The sequence below is a fragment of the Salmo trutta genome, chromosome 2, assembly GCF_901001165.1.
Source record: "Salmo trutta chromosome 2, fSalTru1.1, whole genome shotgun sequence".
Taxonomy (NCBI): domain Eukaryota; kingdom Metazoa; phylum Chordata; class Actinopteri; order Salmoniformes; family Salmonidae; genus Salmo; species Salmo trutta.
The window spans coordinates 58,004,141-58,025,209 of record NC_042958.1 but is presented as its reverse complement, the minus strand read 5'-3'; the positions used below and the strand labels follow the sequence as shown (position 1 = coordinate 58,025,209).

The window sequence follows — 21,069 nt, the reverse complement described above, 5'->3', positions numbered from 1 at the left end:
TTAGGCACTTAGCTGACCTAGGCTACAGTGGCTTTGATCAACACGCTCCTTGGCAGCCTCACTGCATGGCTCCACTGCTAGGCTGCTTTCTCTCTCTCTCTCTGTCTGTGTGTGTGTGTGTGTGTGTGTGTGTGTGTGTGTGTGTGTGTGTGCTCTTTCTTTCTCTTTCCTTCAGATTGATTGTGTTCTTCCTCTTCTCCTCCTCTACGTTCAGGGGTCTTTGATCAATAGACTTTTTGCTGCTAAGACATTTTTAAATGACCTACTTAGTAATCTCCCCCATTTTAGAGTATATCGCTCTTCTTTTCATGAAAAAATGGTGGATGAAGAGACATAGAGGAAGATATCTGCACTCTCACAGCTTACTAAATATTGTAATTGTTTTTGGGCTGTTTTGAAGGGTTGGAGTTCCTGAATTTGAGCAGCTCCATTTTTGTTGTTGTTGCTTCCTGTTGTTTTCTCTGTGGTTTAATATCACATTGGATGTTTTGGGGCAGAAAAGGCTGGAAGAGACATGTCTGAGAAGAAACTGAGAGGAGGCGTAATTCGGCGAGACAGCGGAAGTATTGGCTAATGGCTACCTTGTTGTGATTTCAGTTGAGTCATCGAGACTCTATATTCATACCTTCAACTGTAAAGTGAACAATGGAGTTGAAAGCACTCCAACATCATCTCACCAACCATCTCTTTCTGACCTGTAGCGCTGCCGATGCCAGCGGAACTGCCTTGAACTATGAATCACTCTCTCTGTTGTGACGTGACTGAAGGACATTTCCAAACCCGCTGTGCCGCCAGGCTCGAACCATTAGCGACCTGAAAGAGGTGTGTTTATTTTTCCTTCTCCAGCGGGATGTCTAGGATGGAGCTGGCTGGGAACACGGGAGACGTGTGAGAGAGCGGATGCAGATCCATTGGGAGGGATAGGGTGGATGGTTGAGGTGGAAATGAGGGCTGCAGAGACCCTTTTATCCACCATTTCTATTCCTTCTCTCCCCCCTCCTTCCTTATACTCGTGTTGTGGAAGACTGGATTGGGGGTTGGCCGCGTGGTTTGTGTGTTGAATTTGTGAGAGGAGTTGGCTATCTATCAGATACATGTGGGCCATTGTTCTGTCTCGACACTCTCCTACCACCAGCCGCTCCCCTTCAGACAATAGTAATAGGCAGAAACACATGAGCATACTGTCCCCAAATCAAACTTTATTTGCCACATGCGCCGAATACAACAAGTGTAGACTTTACAAGCCCTTAACCAACAGTGCAGATCAAGAAGAATAAAATATATACCAAGTAGGCTAAAATAAATAATAAAAAGTAACACAATAAGAGTAACAGTAACGAGGCTATATACAGGAGGCACCGGTACCGAGTCAGTGTGCAGGGGTACAGGCTAGTTGAGGTAATCTGTACATGTAGGTGGGGGCAAAGTGACTATGCATAGGTTACAAACAAACAGCAAGTAGCAGCAGTGTACAAGAGGGGGGGGGGTCAATGTAAATTGTCCGGTGGTGATTTTTATGAATTGCTCAGCAGTCTAATGGCTTGGGGATAGAAGCTGTTGAGGAGCCTTTTGGTCCTAGACTTGGCGCTCCGGTACCGCTTGCCGTGCGGTAGCAGAGAAAACAGTCTATAACTTGGGTGACTGGAGTCTGATAATTTTATTGGCTTTCTTCTGACACCGCCTATTATATAGGTCCTGGATGGCAGGAAGCTTGGCCCCAGTGATGTACTGGGCCGTTCGCACTACCCTCTGTAGCATCTTACGGTCAGATGCGGAGCAGTTGCCATACCAGGCGGTGATACAACTGGTCAGGATGCTTTTGATGGTGCAGCTGTAGAACCTTTTGAGGATCTGGGGGCCCATGCCTAATCTTTTCAGTCTCCTGATGGGGAAAAGGTTTTGTCGTGCCCTCTTCATGACTGTCTTGGTGTGTTTGCACCATGATAGTTCGTTGGTGATGTTAACACCAAGGAACTTAAAACTCTCGACCCTCTCCACTACAGCCCCGTTGATGTTAATGGGGGCCTGTTCGGCCCGCCTTTTCCTGTAGTCCACGATCACTTTGTCTCGCTCACATTGAGGGAGAGGTTGTTGTCCTGGCACCACACTGCCAGTTCTCTGACGACCTCCCTACAGTGAGGGGGAAAAAGTATTTGATCCCCTGCTGATTTTGTACGTTTGCCCACTGACAAAGAAATGATCAGTGTATAATTTTAATAGTAGGTTTATTTGAACAGTGAAAGACAGAATAACAACAAAAAAATCCAGAAAAACACATGTCAAAAATGTTATAAATTGATTTGCATTTTAATGAGGGAAATAAGTATTTGGCTCCCAGGTGTCTTTTATACAGGTAACGAGCTGAGATTAGGAGCACAGTCTTAAAGGGAGTGCTCCTAATCTCAGCTTGTTACCTGTATAAAAGACACCTGTCCACAGAAGAAATCAATCAATCAGATTCCAAACTCTCCACCATGGCCAAGACCAAAGAGCTCTCCAAGGATGTCAGGGACAAGATTGTAGACCTACACAAGGCTGGAATGGGCTACAAGACCATCGCCAAGCAGCTTGGTGAGAAGGTGACAACAGTCGGTGCGATTATTCGCAAATGGAAGAAACACAAAAGAACTGTCAATCTCCCTCAGCCTGGGGCTCCATGCAAGATCTCACCTCGTGGAGTTGCAATGATCATGAGAACGGTGAGGAATCAGCCCAGAACTACACGGGAGGATCTTGTCAATGATCTCAAGGCAGCTGGGACCATAATCACCAAGAAAACAATTGGTAACACACTACGCCGTGAAGGACTGAAATCCTGCAGCGCCCGCAAGGTCCCCCTGCTCAAGAAAGCACATACACATGCCTGTCTGAAGTTTGCCAATGAACATCTGAATGATTCAGAGGACAACTGGGTGAAAGTGTTGTGGTCAGATGAGACCAAAATGGAGCTCTTTGGCATCAACTCAACTCGCCGTGTTTGGAGGAGGAGGAATGCTGCCTATGACCCCAAGAACACCATCCCCAGCGTCTAACATGGAGGTGGAAACATCATGCTTTGGGGGTGTTTTTCTGCTAAGGGGACAGGACAACTTCACCGCATCAAAGGGACGATGGACGGGGCCATGTACCGTCAAATATTGGGTGAGAATCTCCTTCCCTCAGCCAGGGCATTGAAAGTGGGTCATGGATGGGTATTCCAGCATGACAATGACCCAAAATACACGGCCAAGGCAACGAAGGAGTGGCTAAAGAAGAAGCACATTAAGGTCCTGGAGTGGCCTAGCCAGTCTCCAGACCTTAATCCCATAGAAATTCTGTGGAGGGAGCTGAAGGTTCGAGTTGCCAAACGTCAGCCTCAAAACCTTAATGACTTAATGAAGATCTGCAAAGAGGAGTGGGACAAAATCCCTCCTGAGATGTGTGCAAACCTGGTGGCCAACTACAAGAAACGTCTGACCTCTGTGATTGCCAACAAGGGTTTTGCCACCAAGTACTAAGTCATGTTTTGCAGAGGGGGTCAAATACTTATTTCCCTCGTTAAAATGCAAATCAATTTATAACATTTTTTACATGCGTTTTTCTGGATTTTTTTGACGTTTTTCTTTCTCTCACTGTTCAAATAAACCAACCATTAAAATTATAGACTGATAATTTCTTTGTCAGTGGGCAAACGTACAAAATCAGCAGGGGATCAAATACTTTTTTCCCTCACTGTATAGGCCGTCTCATCGTTGTCGGTGATCAGGCCTACCACTGTTGTGTCGTCAGCAAACTTAATGATGGTGTTGGAGTAGTGTTTTGCCACGCAGTCGTGGGTGAACAGGAATACAGGAGGGGACTAAGTACACACCCCTGAAGGGGCCCCAGTGTTGAGGATCAGCGTGGCAGACGTATTGTTGCCTACTCTTACCACCTGGGGGCGGCCTGTCAGGAAGTCCAGGATCCAGTTGCAGAGGGAGGTGTTTAGTCCCAGGGTCCTTAGCTTATTGATGAGCTTTGAGGGCACTATGGTGTTGAACGCTGAGCTGTAGTCAATGAACAGCATTCTCACATAGGTGTTCCTTTTGTCCAGGTGAGAAAGGGCAGTGTGAAGTGCGATTTGAGATTGCGTCATCTGTGGATCTGTTGGGGCGGTATGCGAATTGGAGTGGGTCTTGGGTATCCGGGAGAATGCTGTTGATGTGAGCCATGACCAGCCTTTCAAAGCACTTCATGGCTACCGACATGAGTGCTACGGGCCGGTAATCATTTAGGCAGGTTACCTTCGCTTCCTTGGGCACAGCGACTATGGTGGTCTGCTTGAAACATGTAGGTATTACAGACTCGGTCAGGGAGAGGTTGAAAATGTCAGTGAAGACATGCGTGCGCACACACACTCTCACGCGCGCACACACACACACACACACACACACACACACACACACAGTATTGATCAGAGGAGGTTGGCGGGTTTTATTTTAGAACTGCTGTTAAGGAAAGCAGGGAAATACGATCTGACAGGCGAACAGTGGGGGTTTCTCTCCCTCTGATCCACATCAACAGCACCCTATGGAGCCCCTCCCTCGGGGCAGGCGTGCTGCTCTTGGCATAGAACCTGCACTCTTGTTGAGCATCTGGTCTGTCTTTGTCTCTGCCACAGACAGTCTATTCACATGCACTGTCCAGATTTGCAGTAATCTGCCCATATTTGCATCATACCACAAGTCCTCTGTCGTTAGTTAGCTTGATAGGTATTTCCCAGCATAGCACTTTGAAAGGGACTTTAAATTCTCTCAGAGATATTTAAACCTTTTAAAAGGTTTAAATATAACCTATGCATATCAATTATTTTACGCTGAACAAAAATATAAACGCAACATGTGAAGTGTTGGTCCCATGATTCATGAGCTGAAATAAAAGATCCCAGAAATGTTCCATATGCACAAAAAGCTTATTTCTCTAAAACATTGTGCACAAATCTGTTTACATCCCTGTTTGTGAGCATTTCTCCTTTGCCAAGATAATCCATCCACCTGACAGGTGTGGCATAACAAGAAGCTGATTAAACAGCATGATCATTACACAGGTGCACCTTGTGCTGGGGCCAATAAAAGGCCACTATAAAATGTGCAGTTTTGTTACACAACACAATGCCACAGATGTCTCAAGTTGAGGGAGCGTGCAATTGGCATGCTGACTGCAAGAATGTCCACCAGAGCTGTTGCCAGAGAATTGAATGTTCTTTTCTCTACCATAAGCCACCTTCAACGTCGTTTTAGAGAATTTGGCAGGAGGTCCAACCGGCCTCACAACCGCAGACCACGTGTAACCACGCCAGCCTAGTACCGCCACATCCGGCTTCTTCACCTGCGCGATCGTCTGAGACCAGCCACCTGGACAGCTGATAAAACTGATGACTATTTATTTCTGTAATAAAGCCCTTTTGTTGAGAAAAACTCATTTTGATTGGCTGGGCCTTGCTCCCCGGTGGGTGGGACAGTCTCCCAAGTGGGTGGGCGTATGCCCACCCATGGCTACGCCCCTGCCCAGTCAAGTGAAATCCATAGTTTAGGGCCTAATGAATTCATTTCAATTGACTGATTTCCTTACATGAACTGTAATTCAGTAAAATCATAAATATTGTTGCATGTTGAGTTTTTAGATTTTTGCTCAGTATATAACCTAATCCTGAGCCCAGAGTCTTCTGCAAGCCACAGTGGCTTTGCTGAGTGACTTTACCTGTATCTCTTAAGTATGGGAAGTTGTCATATATTTTGCAGGAGACAGGAGAGCTTGGCTCCGAGACAAAAACACTCCTAAAAGGATGAGTCAGCGGTGTTGCCTGGATGCAGATAGGTTGTCCTGTCAGTCCCCAACCTCTAAGAAGATTCCCTACTTCTCTTCCTGTTCTTCCACTTTATCCTCAGAGAGGCTGGGGTAGATGGGGCCGAGGATTCATAAGTCAGAGAAGAGACAGAGAAGAGAGTAGGAAATAATGGTTTTTCTAGTAGGAGAGGCAGTGGTGTCTGAGTGTCCCCCTGGGGAGATAACTCGACTAAGACTGGTCACTTAGTATTGGATTGATGTGACGTCAACAGTCAACTGATTTGCTTTCGTAGCATTTTCGCCTACCACAATCACAGGGATTTTACAATGGATATTACATTTCTTAAGCGTTTCTTAGTATTAACCACATATAAAGATGTCCCAATACACATATTCTATGCAATGTCTGTGTGTAAGTGGCAGTCGGTGCTGTTTAAGATTAGGGAGGATGTGTATTTTTTTTATGAGCATGGTTTTATTTCTATTACAGCATATTGGATGACTCTATTCCATTCACCCAGCTCAATGTAACATCGATAGGTTTAGGCTATTACATGATACTCAAATTTTCCCTATACTCATCATGAGGTTTCTACAACCAAGCCTACGAATGAAGGTTTATAACGGTGCACATGTCAAGAGACAAATTGGAGTAATCAAGACAGTGGCATATTCAGTAGTGCCTTGCACACTCTTGCCTGCATCTAGCTGATTTAGGGTGTAATCATTAGTCCAACAGTTGAAAATTAAAATAAAAATTTCTATTAGACAAATCACGCAGTACAGTGTACAGCAAGCAGTTTAGCAGTTACACCAGCGGGCCCCGGTTGCACTAAATTCATGAAACCTAAAGCTTACCTTGACTTGGGAGAGTTCCAGTGTTAGCTAGCTGGCTAAGGATATCCAACATAAATAGCATTCCTCTCTGTTTGAGCCGGGTGTTTGAGTAGGCTAAATTAGCTAGCTGCATTAACTAGCTAAGTAAATTAAAGAGAAAAAAATGCAAAATATAGCTATCTCTCTCTTTACGCTGCTTCTCTTTTGTTTTTGAAGAAATTAATTTGTTCAAAACTGTTCAACTATTGTCTTTCTGTCTCTTTGAGTCAACTGCCACATTTTATGCACTGCAGTGCTAGCTAGCTGTAGCTTATGATTTAAGTACTAGATTAATTCTCTGATCCTTTGATTGGGTGGACAACATGTCAGTTCATGCTGCAAGAGCTCTGATAGGTTGGAGGACGTCCTCTGGAAGTTGTCTTTAATTACTGTGCCTCCTAGGTTTTCTATTGAAGTCAATGTATCCAGAGGAGGACGGAAGCTAGCTGTCCTCCGGCTACAGCATGGTTCTACCCCAGAGAGTGTTGGGCTAAATCCACGATAATCAAGAATTTCAATAAGCATTTCTCTACAGCTGGCCATGCTTTCCACCTGTCTACCCCAACTCCGGCCAACTCTGCACCCCCCGCAGCAACTGGCCCAAGCGCCCCCCCCCCCCCCCGCTTCTCCTTCACTCAAATCCAGACAGCTGATGTTCTGAAAAAACTGCAAAATCTGGATCCCTACAAATCAGCTTGGCTACACAATATGGATCCTCTCTTCCTAAAATTATCCACCGCCGTTGTTGCAACCCCTATTACTAGTCTGTTCAGCCTCTTTCCTATCGTCTGAGATTCCTAAAGATTGGAAAGCGGCCGCGGTCATCCCCCTCTTCAAAGGGGGAGACACTCTAGACCCAAACTGTTACAGACCCATATCCATCCTGCCCTGCCTTTCTAAAGTCTTCAATAGCCAAGTGAACAAACAGATCACCGACCATTTTGAATCGCACCGTACCTTCTCTGCTTCGCAATCTGGTTTCCGAGCTGGTCACGGGTGCACCTCAGCCACGCTCAAGGTCCTAAACGATATCCTAACTGCCATCGATAAAAGACAGTACTGTGTAGCTGTCTTCATCGACCTGGCCAAAGCTTTCGACTCAATCACTGTATTCTTATCAGAAGACTCAACAGCCTTGGTTTCTCTAATGACTGCCTCACCTGGTTCACTAACTACTTCTCAGATAGAGTTCAGTGTGTCAAATCGGAGGGCCTGTTGTCCGGACCTCTGGCAGTCTCTATGGGGGTGCCACAGGGTTCAATTCTCAGGCCGACTCTTTTCTCTGTATATATCAATGATGTTGCTCTTGCTGCGGGTGATGCTTTGATCCACCTCTACGCAGACGACACCATTCTGTATACATCTGGCCCTTCTTTGGACACTGTGTTAACAAACCTCCAAATGAGCTTCAACGCCATACAGCACTCCTTCCGTGGCCTCCAACTGCTCTTAAATGGTAGTAAAACTAAATGCATGCTCTTCAACCGATCGCTGCCTGCACCCGCCCGCCCGACTAGCATCACTACTCTGGACGGTTCTGACTTAGAATATGTGGACAACTATAAATACCTAGGTGTCTGGCTAGACTGTAAGCTCTCCTTCCAGACTCACATTAAGCATCTCCAATCCAAACTCTAGAAATCTAGAATCGGCTTCCTATTTCGCAACAGAGCCTCCTTCACTCATGCTGCCAAACATACCCTCATAAGACTATCTACCTATCCTTGACTTCAGCGATGTCATTTACAAAATAGCCTCCAACACTCTACTCAGCAAATTGGATGCATTCTATCACAGTGCCATTCGTTTTGTCACCAATGCTCCATATACTACCCGCCACTGCGACCTGTATGCTCTCGTTGGCTGGTCCTCGCTACATATTCATCGCCAAACCCACTGGCTCCAGGTCATCTATAAGTCTTTGCTAGGTATAGCTCCACCTTATCTCAGCTCACTGGACATCATAGCAACACCCACCCGTAGCACGCGCTCCAGCAGGTATATTTCACTGGTCATCCCCTTTCCTTCCAGTTCTCTGCTGCCAATGACTGGAACAAATTGCAAGAGTCACTGAAGTTGGAGACTTATATCTCCCTCACTAACTTTAAGCATCAGCTGTTAGAGCAGCTTACCGATCGCTGCAGCTATACACAGCCCTTCTGTAAATAGCCCATCCAACCAACTACCTACCCCATCCCCATATTTGTTTTTGTTTTTCTGCTCTTTTGCACACCAGTATTTCTACTTGCACATCCTCATCTGCACATATACAGTTGAAGTTGGAAGTTTACATACACTTCTGTTGGAGTCATTAAAACTCATTTTTCAACCACCAATTTCTTGTTAACAAACTATAGTTTTGGCAAGTCGGTTAGGACATCTACTTTGTGCATGACACAAGTAATTATTTCAAAAATTGTTTACAGACAGATTATTTTGCTTATAATTCACTGTATCACAATTCCAGTGGGTCAGAAGTTAACATGACTGTGCCTTTAAACAACTTGGAAAATTCCCGAAAAGTTTGTCATGGCTTTAGAAACTTCTGATAGGCTAATTGACATAATTTGAGTCAATTGGAGGTGTACCTGTGGATGTATTTCAAGGCCTACCTTCAAACTCAGTGCCTCTTTGCTTGACATCATGGTAAAATCAAAAGAAATCAGCCAAGACCTCAGAAAAAAAATTGTAGACCTCTACAAGTCTGGTTCATCCTTGGGAGCAATTTCCAAACACATGAAGGTACCACGTTCGTCTGTACCAACAATAGTACACAAGTATAAACACCATGGAACCACGCAAATCAATCCCAGAGGACCTTGTGAAGATGCTGGAGGAAACGGGTACAAAAGTATCTATATCCACAGTAAAATGTGTCCTATATCAACATAACCCGAAAGGCCGTTCAGCAAGGAAGAAGCCACTGCTCCAAAACCGCCATAAAAAAGCCATCGTTATGTTTGGAGGAAAAAGGGGGAGGCTTGCAAGCTGAAGAACACCATCCCAACCGTGAAGCACGGGGGTGGCAGCGTCATGTTGTGGGTGTGCTTTGCTGCAGGAGGACTGGTGCCCTTCACAAAATAGATGGCATCATGAGGTAGGAAAATGATGTGGATATATTGAAGCCACATCTCAAGACATCAGTCAGGAAGTTAAAGCTTGGTCGCAAATGGGTCTTCCAAATGGACAATGACCCCAAGCTAACTTCCAAAGTTGTGGCAAACTGGCTTAAGGACAACAAAGTCAAGGTATTGGAATGGCCATCACAAAGCCCTGACCTCAATCCTATAGAAAATGTGTGGGCAGAACTGAAAAAGCGTGTGCGAGCAAGGAGGCCTACAAACCTGACTCAATTACACCATCTCTGCCAGGAGGAATGGGCCAAAATTCACCCAACTTATTGTGGGAAGCTTGTGGAAGGCTACCCAAAATGTTTGACCCAAGTTAAACAATTTAAAAGCAACGCTACCAAATACTAATTGAGTGTATGTAAACTTCTGACCCACTGGGAATGTGATGAAAGAAATAAAAGCTGAAATAAATCATTAGCTCTATTATTATTCTGACATTTCACATTCTTAAAATAAAGTGGTGATCCTAACTGACCTAAGACAGGGAATTATTACTAGGATTAAATGTCAGGAATTGTGAAAAACTGAGTTTAAATGTATTTGGCTAAGGTGTATGTAAACTTCCGACTTCAACTGTACATACACACGCCCTGTTCACACATTCACAAATGTATCACTCTAGTGTAAATTGCTAAATTGTAATTACTTCGCCACTATTGCCTTACCTCCTTTGCGCACACTGTATACAGATTTTTCTATTGTGTTATTGACTGTACGTTTGTTTATCCCATGTGTAACTCTGTGTTGTTTTTGTCGCACTGCTTTGCTTTATCTTGGCCAGGTCACAGTTGTAAATGAGAACTTGTTCTCAACTGGCCTACCTGGTTAAATAAAGGTGAAATATATATATTTTTTTATAAATAAAATAACTTAATTGTAGTGTGTTTTAATCAGTGTGGTTTAATCAGTTATTTGTTATTTGGTGATGTGAATATATTTAGTATAGTTTTCTCCAAAAAGTATATATATATATTTTTTTTTTTTACTGAGTAGGATGGTCCTCCCCTTCTTCCTCTGAGGAGCCTCCACTGGTGTGTGTGTGTGTGTGTGTGTGTGTGTGTGTAAACTTAACCCTGCTTGCCCTTCAAGTAGCAGATTGCAGCTGATAGCTGACCTGTGGCTATGCTTACCATGCTATCCTCTGAGACACAGACGAACGGACAGAGACAGACAGACGGACGGACAGAGACAGACGGACGGAGAGAAAGAGAGGTGGTGACAGCACCAGAGACAGGCCCGGGCATTCATCAGAGCTGTTGTCCTATTGGCTGGCCCTGGCATGGGCGGCCATGACATATGGAGAGGTTTGTAGGGTTGCCCTGGTAACCCTGCGCCGCTGCAGCCCTCATTGCTAGGCTACAGTGCTGTATGTATAATGCAGAAGTCTGACGTGGGTAGTTTGAGGTGATTTGTTTTTGTTTGTTAGGCGTTGTTGCGTAACTAATGGGTGTGGAGGTCGCGCTGATTAATTTCTGTAGACTTAGCACCACTGGTTGAGTGGATGTTTTGGCTCCGGCCGTTTCCACGAGTCACCAAGGGTATTATCATGAATTATGTTTGTTGACAAACGATGCGAGCGACCGTCGTTATGTTGGAATGGTGTCAGGATGAGAGTTGGATTACGTAGACAAGCATTTCTCTCCCTCTCTTCCCAGGTGCTGTAGTTCACTGTACCACTAGTTACAGCTCTTAAACACACACTTTAAAACACTCTGTCTGTTTGCCCACACACCCTGACTCCCTCACAAATGCTTTTTCCCCCCTCAACAAATCTTAGATTAGCCTCATTGATCCTCTCAAAGAGGGAATAGTGCAAGATGGCCGTTCAGCCAGAAACCCCTTCACTAGATGTGGCAAGCGCTAAAAGCCAATCGGCTGGTGAGCCGTACCTACAGTACAGGCACAGGGATCATTCCTGGGTTATAGGCTAGCCTAGCGTGGGCTCGCTATTGTCAATCTACTTTACCAGTCTACCATGGTCTATAGCAGGCCTCTCCATCCCTGTTCCTGGAGAGCTACCCTCCTGCAGGTTTTCACTCCAACCCTGTTCCTGGAGAGCTACCCTCCTGCAGGTTTTCACTCCAACCCTGTTCCTGGAGAGCTACCCTCCTGCAGGTTTTCACTCCAACCCTGTTCCTGGAGAGCTACCCTCCTGTAGGTTTTCATTCCAACCCTGTTCCTGGAGAGCTACCCTCCTGTAGGTTTTCACTCCAAACCTCTTCCTGGAGAGCTACCCTCCTGTAGGTTTTCACTCCAACCCTGTTCCTGGAGAGCTACCCTCCTGTAGGTTTTCACTCCAACCCTGTTCCTGGAGAGCTACCCTACTGCAGGTTTTCACTCCAACCCTGTTCCTGGAGAGCTACCCTCCTGCAGGTTTTCACTCCAACCCCAGTTGTAACCAACCTGATTCAGCTGGTCAACCCGCTAATTATTAGAATCAGGTGCACTAGATTAGGGTTGTAGCGAAAACCGACAGGATGGTAGCTCCCTGGGAACAGGGATGAGGTGAAAACCGACATCATACACCATACACCACACATCATACATCATACACCATACTCTCTCTCTCTGCTGATATTGATGTAACAGCTGTAAGCTATGCATGTACAACACATGCTTAACAAGTCTTTCTTTCTCTCTTTCTCCCTCTCTCTCGCTCTCTTTCTCCCACTCTCTGCAGTGAGAAGAGGAAGCTGCAAGTGAATATCGCCAGTCCCATCCAGTGCAGTATGAACGGCAGGAAGTGCACCATCATTGTGGAGCCCAAAATCAACCAATCACAGCCAGACTTCACTAAGAGCCGCTCCGGTTACATCCTGGCAGTTCCTGGAAACTAAAGGGCCTCTCGGGGGCCACTCGGCCTGTGACGATGACAAGTGTCAAATGAAGACTACAAGAACCATATATCTGTTAGGTATAGAGCTGACTTGTGAACTAGATAGTATGGCATGATGCATGGGAGGATTTGAGCTCTCAGAATGACAAACATGCCAAATGTGTACCTTTTTTGAATGGGTATTTATTTTACACAACAATTCTTTTTTCAATAGGACATGTAAGATGTTTAATACATGCAAATGTATTTTTTTTGTTAGACAAACTCGCACAACAATAATTCACCAAAGAGTACCATTTTTTTTCCCTTCACTTTTCAATATCAAGTTCATATGTTTTGTTGGGGCATTAATCGTTTTATATTACGCTAGCTTTGGTTTATCATGATTAGAATCAGATTTCGTAATTTATTTTGATCAAAAGTGGAGATTTGATGGAACGTTTTTTTAACACTACCCTTTGGTTTTGGACTGGAGACTCACAGACAGTCCTACATGCACACATCGGAAACAAGAGCGGGAGAGAATGTTGTCCTGTGTATTTCAGGGACGGAACCCGTGTCAGAGGCACAGAGGAGAAGGGTTTAGTCGGTTAGTCACAGGCTGTGGAGTGGGATGTGTTGAGCATATCTTGAACCCGAACGTCACGACATGCTCTGAGGGGAGCATTAAAATCTCAATTTAAAACCTGTTATCTGTTCTCTCTGTGTACTGTATGTACAATAATAGTACTCTACATGCTTATAGTATTACGCAAAATGGGCTTATGAGTGGCCCTGCCAGATTGTGTACATTTCATGGCAATAGTTCTAGGTAATGATTTATTGATGCATCGTAAATGACTTAATCCATTATGTCAACATTTCAGCACGTCTATGCTATATGACCACAGCCAGATGTTGTATGTTTTCCATAGACGAGAGAAAAGAAGTCGACTCTGTACCCGCGCAGTAAATCAGTAGTATTGTGTTCCTGTGTGACTGATTAGGGCTGCCCACTGGGCACGCACTGGTTAAATCAACGTTGTTTCCACGTCATTTCAAGGCAATGACGTTGAACCCACTCGGAATAGACGTTGAATTGGAATGGACGAATGGGAATAGACGTTGAATTGGAATGGACGAATGGGAATAGACGTTGAATTGGAATGGACGAATGGGAATAGACGTTGAATTGCCGTCTGTGCCCAGTGGGTATTGACTTCGACTGAGGTGACAGTGGAGGGGTATTATGAACACCGTCATTTCCCAAGATCCTTGGCCTACTTCCAGTAGTTCTAGTTTCAGTGTCAAAGTACTGCTGCAGATATCGCTCTGTCACTTGGAATTCTTTTCAGAGTGAAAAAGGTTTTCTCCAATCACTTTCAGAATCGCTACCGAGCGCTAATTGCTTTGAATATTGTCCGGAAAAGTTGGTATTGTAATTAGTTAGTTAGCGTCCCTCAACTGAAGAAATATTCCTTTACCTTGCAGCTATGGCCTATGATGACCTTGTTCTGTTGGTTAATAAGCCACTTCAGACCAGAAAATGTCCCTGTTTTGGGGGAAAGTTGTAGGCTATGTATTGTGTTGTGGGTATTATCAGTGACGTCACAGTAGTATCTCTAAACGGCAGGTGTTTAATATGTGGCTAATCCTCAGGGCTGCCTGTAAGACTTGGTTATTATGAGAAGGCCAACTATAGCTATCCCCCACATCCTCCAGTTATACAATATGTTTCCCGACAGGGCTTCTCTATTCCACTACTCATCATTACAATGCTCTGTGACTGTCACATCCCACTGTAATAGGTTTCTCTCTCTCATGTCTCCCGACATGCCTGTCTTGTATGGAAGGATACTTTTGTCTGAGAACAAAAGCCCAGCCTGGCTGCCTCCTCTCCTCTCCTCTTATTCTCTATCGCTCTCTCTCTCTCTCTCCCCTCACTCCATCACGTCTTGGCACTCTGCCCGGGTGGGTAGACTGTGCCACTGCAGAGCCGAGGAGGAGTTTACACTGAACCCCCCCTCCCCCGTGCCCTGAGGAGAGAGGGAAAGGAAGGAGGAGACGAAAGAGAGAGGGAAAGTGCATCAATGAAGACACTGAGCTAGATGAGATGCCCACTTTCCCCACTACTACATAAATAAGACGGTAACAACACGTGGTTCTTCAGTTGAGTAAGGATTCTAATGGTTCACTGTCACTCTTTGGGGTGCAGCATGGAGACTATTCATATCCTGAGTCCTCTACCGTACATCCAGTGCAAATGGGGAAAAAGTAGTCAAAGTGAAAATAGGTTACTTTTTCCATCACGTTTTCCAGATTTGTTTTTATTGAGTCCATAGCCCTTTAGTCTCTTACACTCTATGTTCATTCAGCTTTACCTTACAGTTTGTGATCTGTGACTCTAGATGGTGTTGTCTGCTGCATCCTTGTCCCTCATTGGTTTGTGTTGGGTTTGACTTGTCTGATCCAAAGCTTTAACCTACAATTCCTTCAATTGTTTATTTTTTTCCGAGCAAGATATCACTAAAGTTCCTCCATGAAGGGATCCCCGTCTATGATATTTCATTGAGTTTCTTCTGTTTGTAACCCTTTTGATTACAATGTGTCCCCTATTCCCAACTTTTCATGGTTAAAATGGTTTCAATTGTACTGCAATGATACCTGAACATTTTAAATTGGGGAAGATTTATAACATTGTTGTATCTTCTCATTTCCTTCAATATATTCAATACACCAAATATCTAGATGAATATATAGATAGTTTGATCAGCAAATGTACGTGCCTAATTTTATATTTCGCGTATTTATGTAATATATCAATATTGATAATGAAAGTAAGTGTTTGGACCAAATCTGAAGGGAACTACACTGTTTTATGTTATCTGCAAAGAGACACAATGATATTTGATTAATAAATGTATTTGCTCAAGTTTGCTCAATGACTTCATCTTTTGTTGGCATACAGCATTTGATATTACTCACCTAGTCTCGTGTGTGTGTGTGCGTGCGTGTGTGTGTGCAAATTTGTGAATGGAGAGATGTGATGACACCCCTTTTATCTCTCTTCAACCAGGAAAAGACATGGTTCATCAAGGTCTGCTGGTATATAGGCTAGTCTGTGATGTTTTCTTCCTTCTCCCAGCTGTTGTGTTGTCTGTGTGATTTTTGGGGGAGCCAAACCACGCTAATCCGCCTGCTAACCTAGCAGCTGTTTCCCTAGATGACGTCACGACAGCCAAAGCCTCTGCAGTCAGGTCAGGTCGACAGCATCACCACTTCCCACTCCCTGTCCTCAACAGACACATCATCAGCCTTCTGATGGACGATCACTAAATCAAATCAAATTTGTCACATGCGCCGAATACAACAGACCTTACCGTGAAATGCTTACTTACAAGCCCTTAACCAACAATGCAGAGTAAGAAAATATTTGCTAAATAAACTGAAGTTCAAAAAAGTAACACGGTAAAATAACAATTATGAGGCTATATACAGGGGGTACGGGTACCGAGTCAATGTGTGGGGGTACGGGTTAGTTGAGGTCATCTGTACATTAGGGGTAAAGTGACTATGCATAGATAATAAGCAGCAGCGTAAAAAAAGGGTAAATTCAAATAGTCCGGGTAGCCATTTGATTAACTGTTCGGCAGCCTTATGGCTTGGAAGGTAGAAGCTGTTAAGGAGCCTTTTGGACCTAGACTTGGTGGTCCGGTACCGCTTGCTGTGCGATAGCAAAGAGAACAGTCTAGGAAATGGGTGGCTGGAGTCTTTGAAAAATGTTTAGGGCCTTTCTCTGACACCGCCTGGTATAGAGGTCCCGGATGGCAGGAAGCTTGGCCTCAGTGATGTACTGGGCCATACGTACTACCCTCTGTAGCGCCTTGTGGTCGGATGCCAAGCAGTTGCCATACCAGGCGGTGATGCAACCAGTCAGGAAGCTCTCGATGGTGAAGCTGTAGAACTTTTTGAGGATCTGGGGACCCATGCCAAATCTTTTCAGTCTCCTGAGAGGGAATAGGTGTTGCCGTGCCCTCTTCACGACTGTGTTGGTGTGTTTGGACTATGATAGTTTGTTGGTAATGTGGACACCAAGGAACTTGAAGCTCTCGACCCGCTCCACTACAGCCCTGTCGATGTGAATGGGGCCATTCAGCTCCTTTGTCTTCCTCATGATGAGAGAGAGGTTGTTGTCCTGGCACCACACTGCCAAGTCTCTGATCTCCTCCCTATAGGCTGTCTCATCGTTGTCAGTGATCAGGCCTACCACCGTTGTGTCGTCGGCAAACTTAATGATGGTTTTGGAGTCGTGCCTGGCCACGTAGTCGTGGGTGAACAGGGAGTACAGGAGGGGACTAAGCACGCACCCCTAAGGGTCCCCTGTGTTAAGGAAAAGCGTGGCAGATGTGTTGCTGCCTACCCTTACCACCTGGGGCTGGCCCATCAGGGAGTCCAGAATCCAGTTGCAGAGGGAGGTGTTTAGTTCCAGGGTCCTTAGTTTAGTGATGAGCTTTGAGGGCACTATGGTGTTGAATGCTGAGCTGTAGTCAATTAACAGCATTCTCATGTAGATGTTCCTTTTGTCTGGGTGGGAAAGGGCAGTGTGGAGTGCAATAGAGTTTGCATCATCTGTTGATTTGTTGGGGCGGTATGCAAATTGGAGTGAGTCTAGGGTTTCTGGGATGATTGTGTTGATGTGAGCCATGACCAGCCTATCAAAGCACTTCGTGGCTACAGACATGAGTGCTATGGGTTGGTAGTCATTTAGGCAGGTTACTTTGGTGTTCTTGGGCACAGGGACTATGGTGGTCTGCTTGAAACATGTAGATATTACAGACTCGGTCAGGGAGAGGTTGAATGCTCTGAATACACGTCCTGATAATCCATCTGGCACTGAGGCTTTGTGAATGTTGACCTATTTAACGGTCTTACTCACATCGGCTACGGAGAGCGGGATCACACAGTTGTCTGGAACAGCTGGTGCTCTCATGTATGCTTCAGTGTTGCTTGTCTCGAAGTGCGCATAGAAATATTTTAGCTCGTCTGGTAGGCTTGTGTCATTGGGCAGCTCGCGGCTGGGCTTCTCTTTGTAATCCGCAATAGTTTGCAAGCCCTGCCATATCCGACGAGCGTAAGCGACGGTGTAGTAGGACTCAATCTTAGTCCTGTATTGACACTTTGCCTGTTTGATGGTTTGTCGGAGGGTATAGCTGGATTTCTTATACGCGTTCGGATTAGTGTCCCTCTCCTTGAAAGCGGCAACTCTAGCTTTTAGCTCAGTGCGGATGTTGCCTGTAATCCATGGCTTCTGGTTGGGATATGTACAGTACGTATGGTCACTGTTGGGAAGATGTCATTGATGAAGCCGGTGACTGATGTGGTACCCTCTTCAATGCTATCGGATTAATTTCAGAAAATATTCCAGTCTGTGCTAGCAAAACAGTCCTGTAGCTTAGCATCTGTGCATCTGACCACTTCCGTATTGAGCGAGTCACTGGTACTTCCTGCTTTAGTTTTTGCTTGTAAGTAGGAATCAGGAGGATATAATTATGGTCAGATTTGCCAAATGGAGGGCGAGGGAGAGCTTTGTACGCTTCTCTGTGTGTGGAGTAAAGGTGGTCTCGAGTTATTTTTCCCTCTGGTTGCACATGACATGTTGGTATAAATTAGGTCAAACTAAGAGTCGGCAGTTGTGCTATATTTCATACTCTTTGATTATATTGTCTTTGATTTACCCCATGGCCAATTGAAATCAAATGGAGACAGATTGAATGGTCATAGATAATGCAATGATTCGACCAGATTCTATTCTTTATGTCTCAATCTTTTGTAACTAGCTGGATTCTCTTCTGGATATGAGATCCATGCCATTTTTAATCTTCAAATTATTATTTAATGGATTTCATTCCACAGATTAGTCAGTTCATAACCCCTGCTACTCTTTACTTATACAGTATATGGACCATAGACTTGTGTATTTTGGGGCCTAGTAAACAAACAGTGTCAAGTATGTGATTATATCACTGAAGGGTTCAGCTGCAGATGAAGACACCACTCATTTGTGCGTCATGAACAATCAGTGCATTTTATTTTCCATCACAGTACAAAAATAAATTAAAGTAAGCAGAAACAAACTGAGAAAGGTTCAATTGGAGCAATGTCTTTTTTGTCTTTTTCAAAATAACATATTTGAACAGCTCTAATAAACCCCCCACCCACCCCCCCAACAATCACATCCCAACCCCAGTAGTCTATCAGTGTAGAGTATCCTCTTTTCCACTTCCTCTTTGTCATAAGAAAACAAAATTCACACATTCTTCTGTACAAATAAACTCTCACACACTTGCGCTCACATGCATCATTGAAATGCCCCCTTTTTATGTTCTTTAACACTCTTTTTTTGTTCTACAAAGTACGCAACAAGATACAGAAAAAAGAAGTCGACTGAAATGTTCAAACGTATCACTTTTTTCTCTCTTTTTTTTTTGTAAGGTTTTTCCAAGTCTTTCAAACAACTAGTCAGTGATGCAAGTGGCAAAAAAATGGCACATTTTAGTGAGTTGGGGCAAGTGAACAGCGAGAGGGTCAAGATTCCCCTGCTTTTGACCCCTTACCCCAATGCCCTGCTTTTTCCCCAGAGTAGTAGCCCATCCAAAGTGTGTGTCCCTCCTATTGCGCTACACACAACAACCCATTTCCCATTGCAAGGCACAATGACACGGTACTGCTCCACAACCATGTCCCTTTGCACCATACATTTTTCTCTTTGACTCCCACTGATACAGCAGAGGAGAGAGATATATCATATGTCAACCAACAGTCCCCAAGAACAACCTTCATCACATGTCAGAAGAGAATAGCCTTTTGTGGGCATGGAAAAGACATACAAATGAAAATGATATTTATTCGCTGCATATGACTGTAACCATTTTGCATTTCTAGAAAGAAATTTGAGAATCAACTACTGAAAGAAAGCATGCGTAATTTCTCACTTTTGAGGTGATAAAAAGCTGGCAAATACTACTTTTTAGTCGCTTGTTTTTATGTGCGTTATTTTCATTTGTTAGTTTTTTTCCCCTTAAGGTCCAGTTAAGGCTCTGTACTGTGTACTATAGAAAACATATTCCTGTTAATCTCTGGATTCAATTTGACGTATCTCTTACAACCTATATCAGTGGTTGACAGAAAAACCTACCACCTCCCTTTTATCTCAGTTATTGGAGATGGAGGTGCTATCAGTTCTATAATCTTTTTTAGCCTCTACAATTCTTCAATGCAAATGATAGCCATGTATCTTGACTGCTCCATAAGCTCTCATGTAGATGTAGTCCAGGTTGCCATGGTGTTCCTATTTCCCTCTATGCTCTTCCATTTATCCTAGTGGCTTCAGCTGATTTGAAAACCTGATTATCTCCATGAAGGTCAACTAGAATCTAACCTGACCATGACCTCATCTCCTCCCCAGCTGAATACATTGTTGTCTTAGATTTGATTAATATTGGCATGGAGAGATTACTCCAGGGGAGGCTGCCTGTAAATGTTTCTGCTGTGCCACTGAGTGGTTTTGAGTGAAATGCCCTGCCATTGGCTGATGGTTATGTTGTCTTGTTGATATGTGGAGCTGGGTGGTGTGTTGGGTTTGGGATTGCTCTGTGCCTAGGGTTCTAGGGGTGCTAAAGGTTCTAAGGGGTTTTGTCTTTACTCAAGGTCTCTCTGATGTGTTGGTTACTTTGTTGATGGTCAGATTTTTATTGGTTGTTAATCTAGGGCTAATCTATAGCTTATTTCATGGAACATTCATTTGCAACAACCATCAATCTTCATTCCCACCATATCCTGTTATTTGAAATAGACCAATTGATCATTCATTCATGATCTTTTGATTACAAGGGATGTGCCAAGAGAACATAAAATTACAATAAATTAAGTTCACTCAACATTTGGACATCTTTCGCTGTGTTTTCAGACCTACAGGATTTTCATCAAAGATATGGCACTAGTTAAACATTTGTTAATGCTGAATTTCTTATAGCACAATATGGACCTTCATTCCAAAGTGTTTTTAGACACAACCTTCAGACAAAAGTACAAAATAAATCCTTGGTAAACAAATAGCCTATTTAAGCAAGCATAGCTAAATAAACTAGTTATCACTTTGTTCACAGCATTCTCTAATGCAGATGCAGTTAAGTCATTCCTGCCCTCCAAAAATTGCATGGCACACGTGCATTAGGCTATTATTTCTACGTTTAAAAAAAGACAAAGCGCAATAAATAAGCTTCCCTGGGCTTGAGCCTTTGAACATCCATACATTTTTTTCTGAGATGAAAATAAAGTAGGTCTTTCTTAACATGTATTGTGACCATCAAGTGTTGTGTCTTAGGTTGTACTGTAATTCCTCATGTCCTGTTGTGTTGTGGTCACAAAAATCCCACAATGCAA

The 21,069-nt window shown here is 44.0% G+C and overlaps 1 protein-coding gene across 2 annotated transcripts in view; it reads left to right on the top strand.

The window, feature by feature from the left end:
• myo1d (myosin 1D) overlaps positions 1 to 15,559 on the top strand; it is a 111,648-nt gene extending 96,089 nt beyond the window's left edge. For both annotated transcript variants that reach the window (XM_029707469.1, XM_029707478.1), the window contains exon 22: positions 12,493 to 15,559. In XM_029707469.1, the coding sequence (XP_029563329.1) occupies positions 12,493 to 12,649 (157 nt within the window). In that variant the 3' untranslated portion in view covers positions 12,650 to 15,559. The remainder of the gene's footprint in view (positions 1 to 12,492) is intronic.
• The last annotated feature ends 5,510 nt before the right edge of the window (positions 15,560 to 21,069 follow it).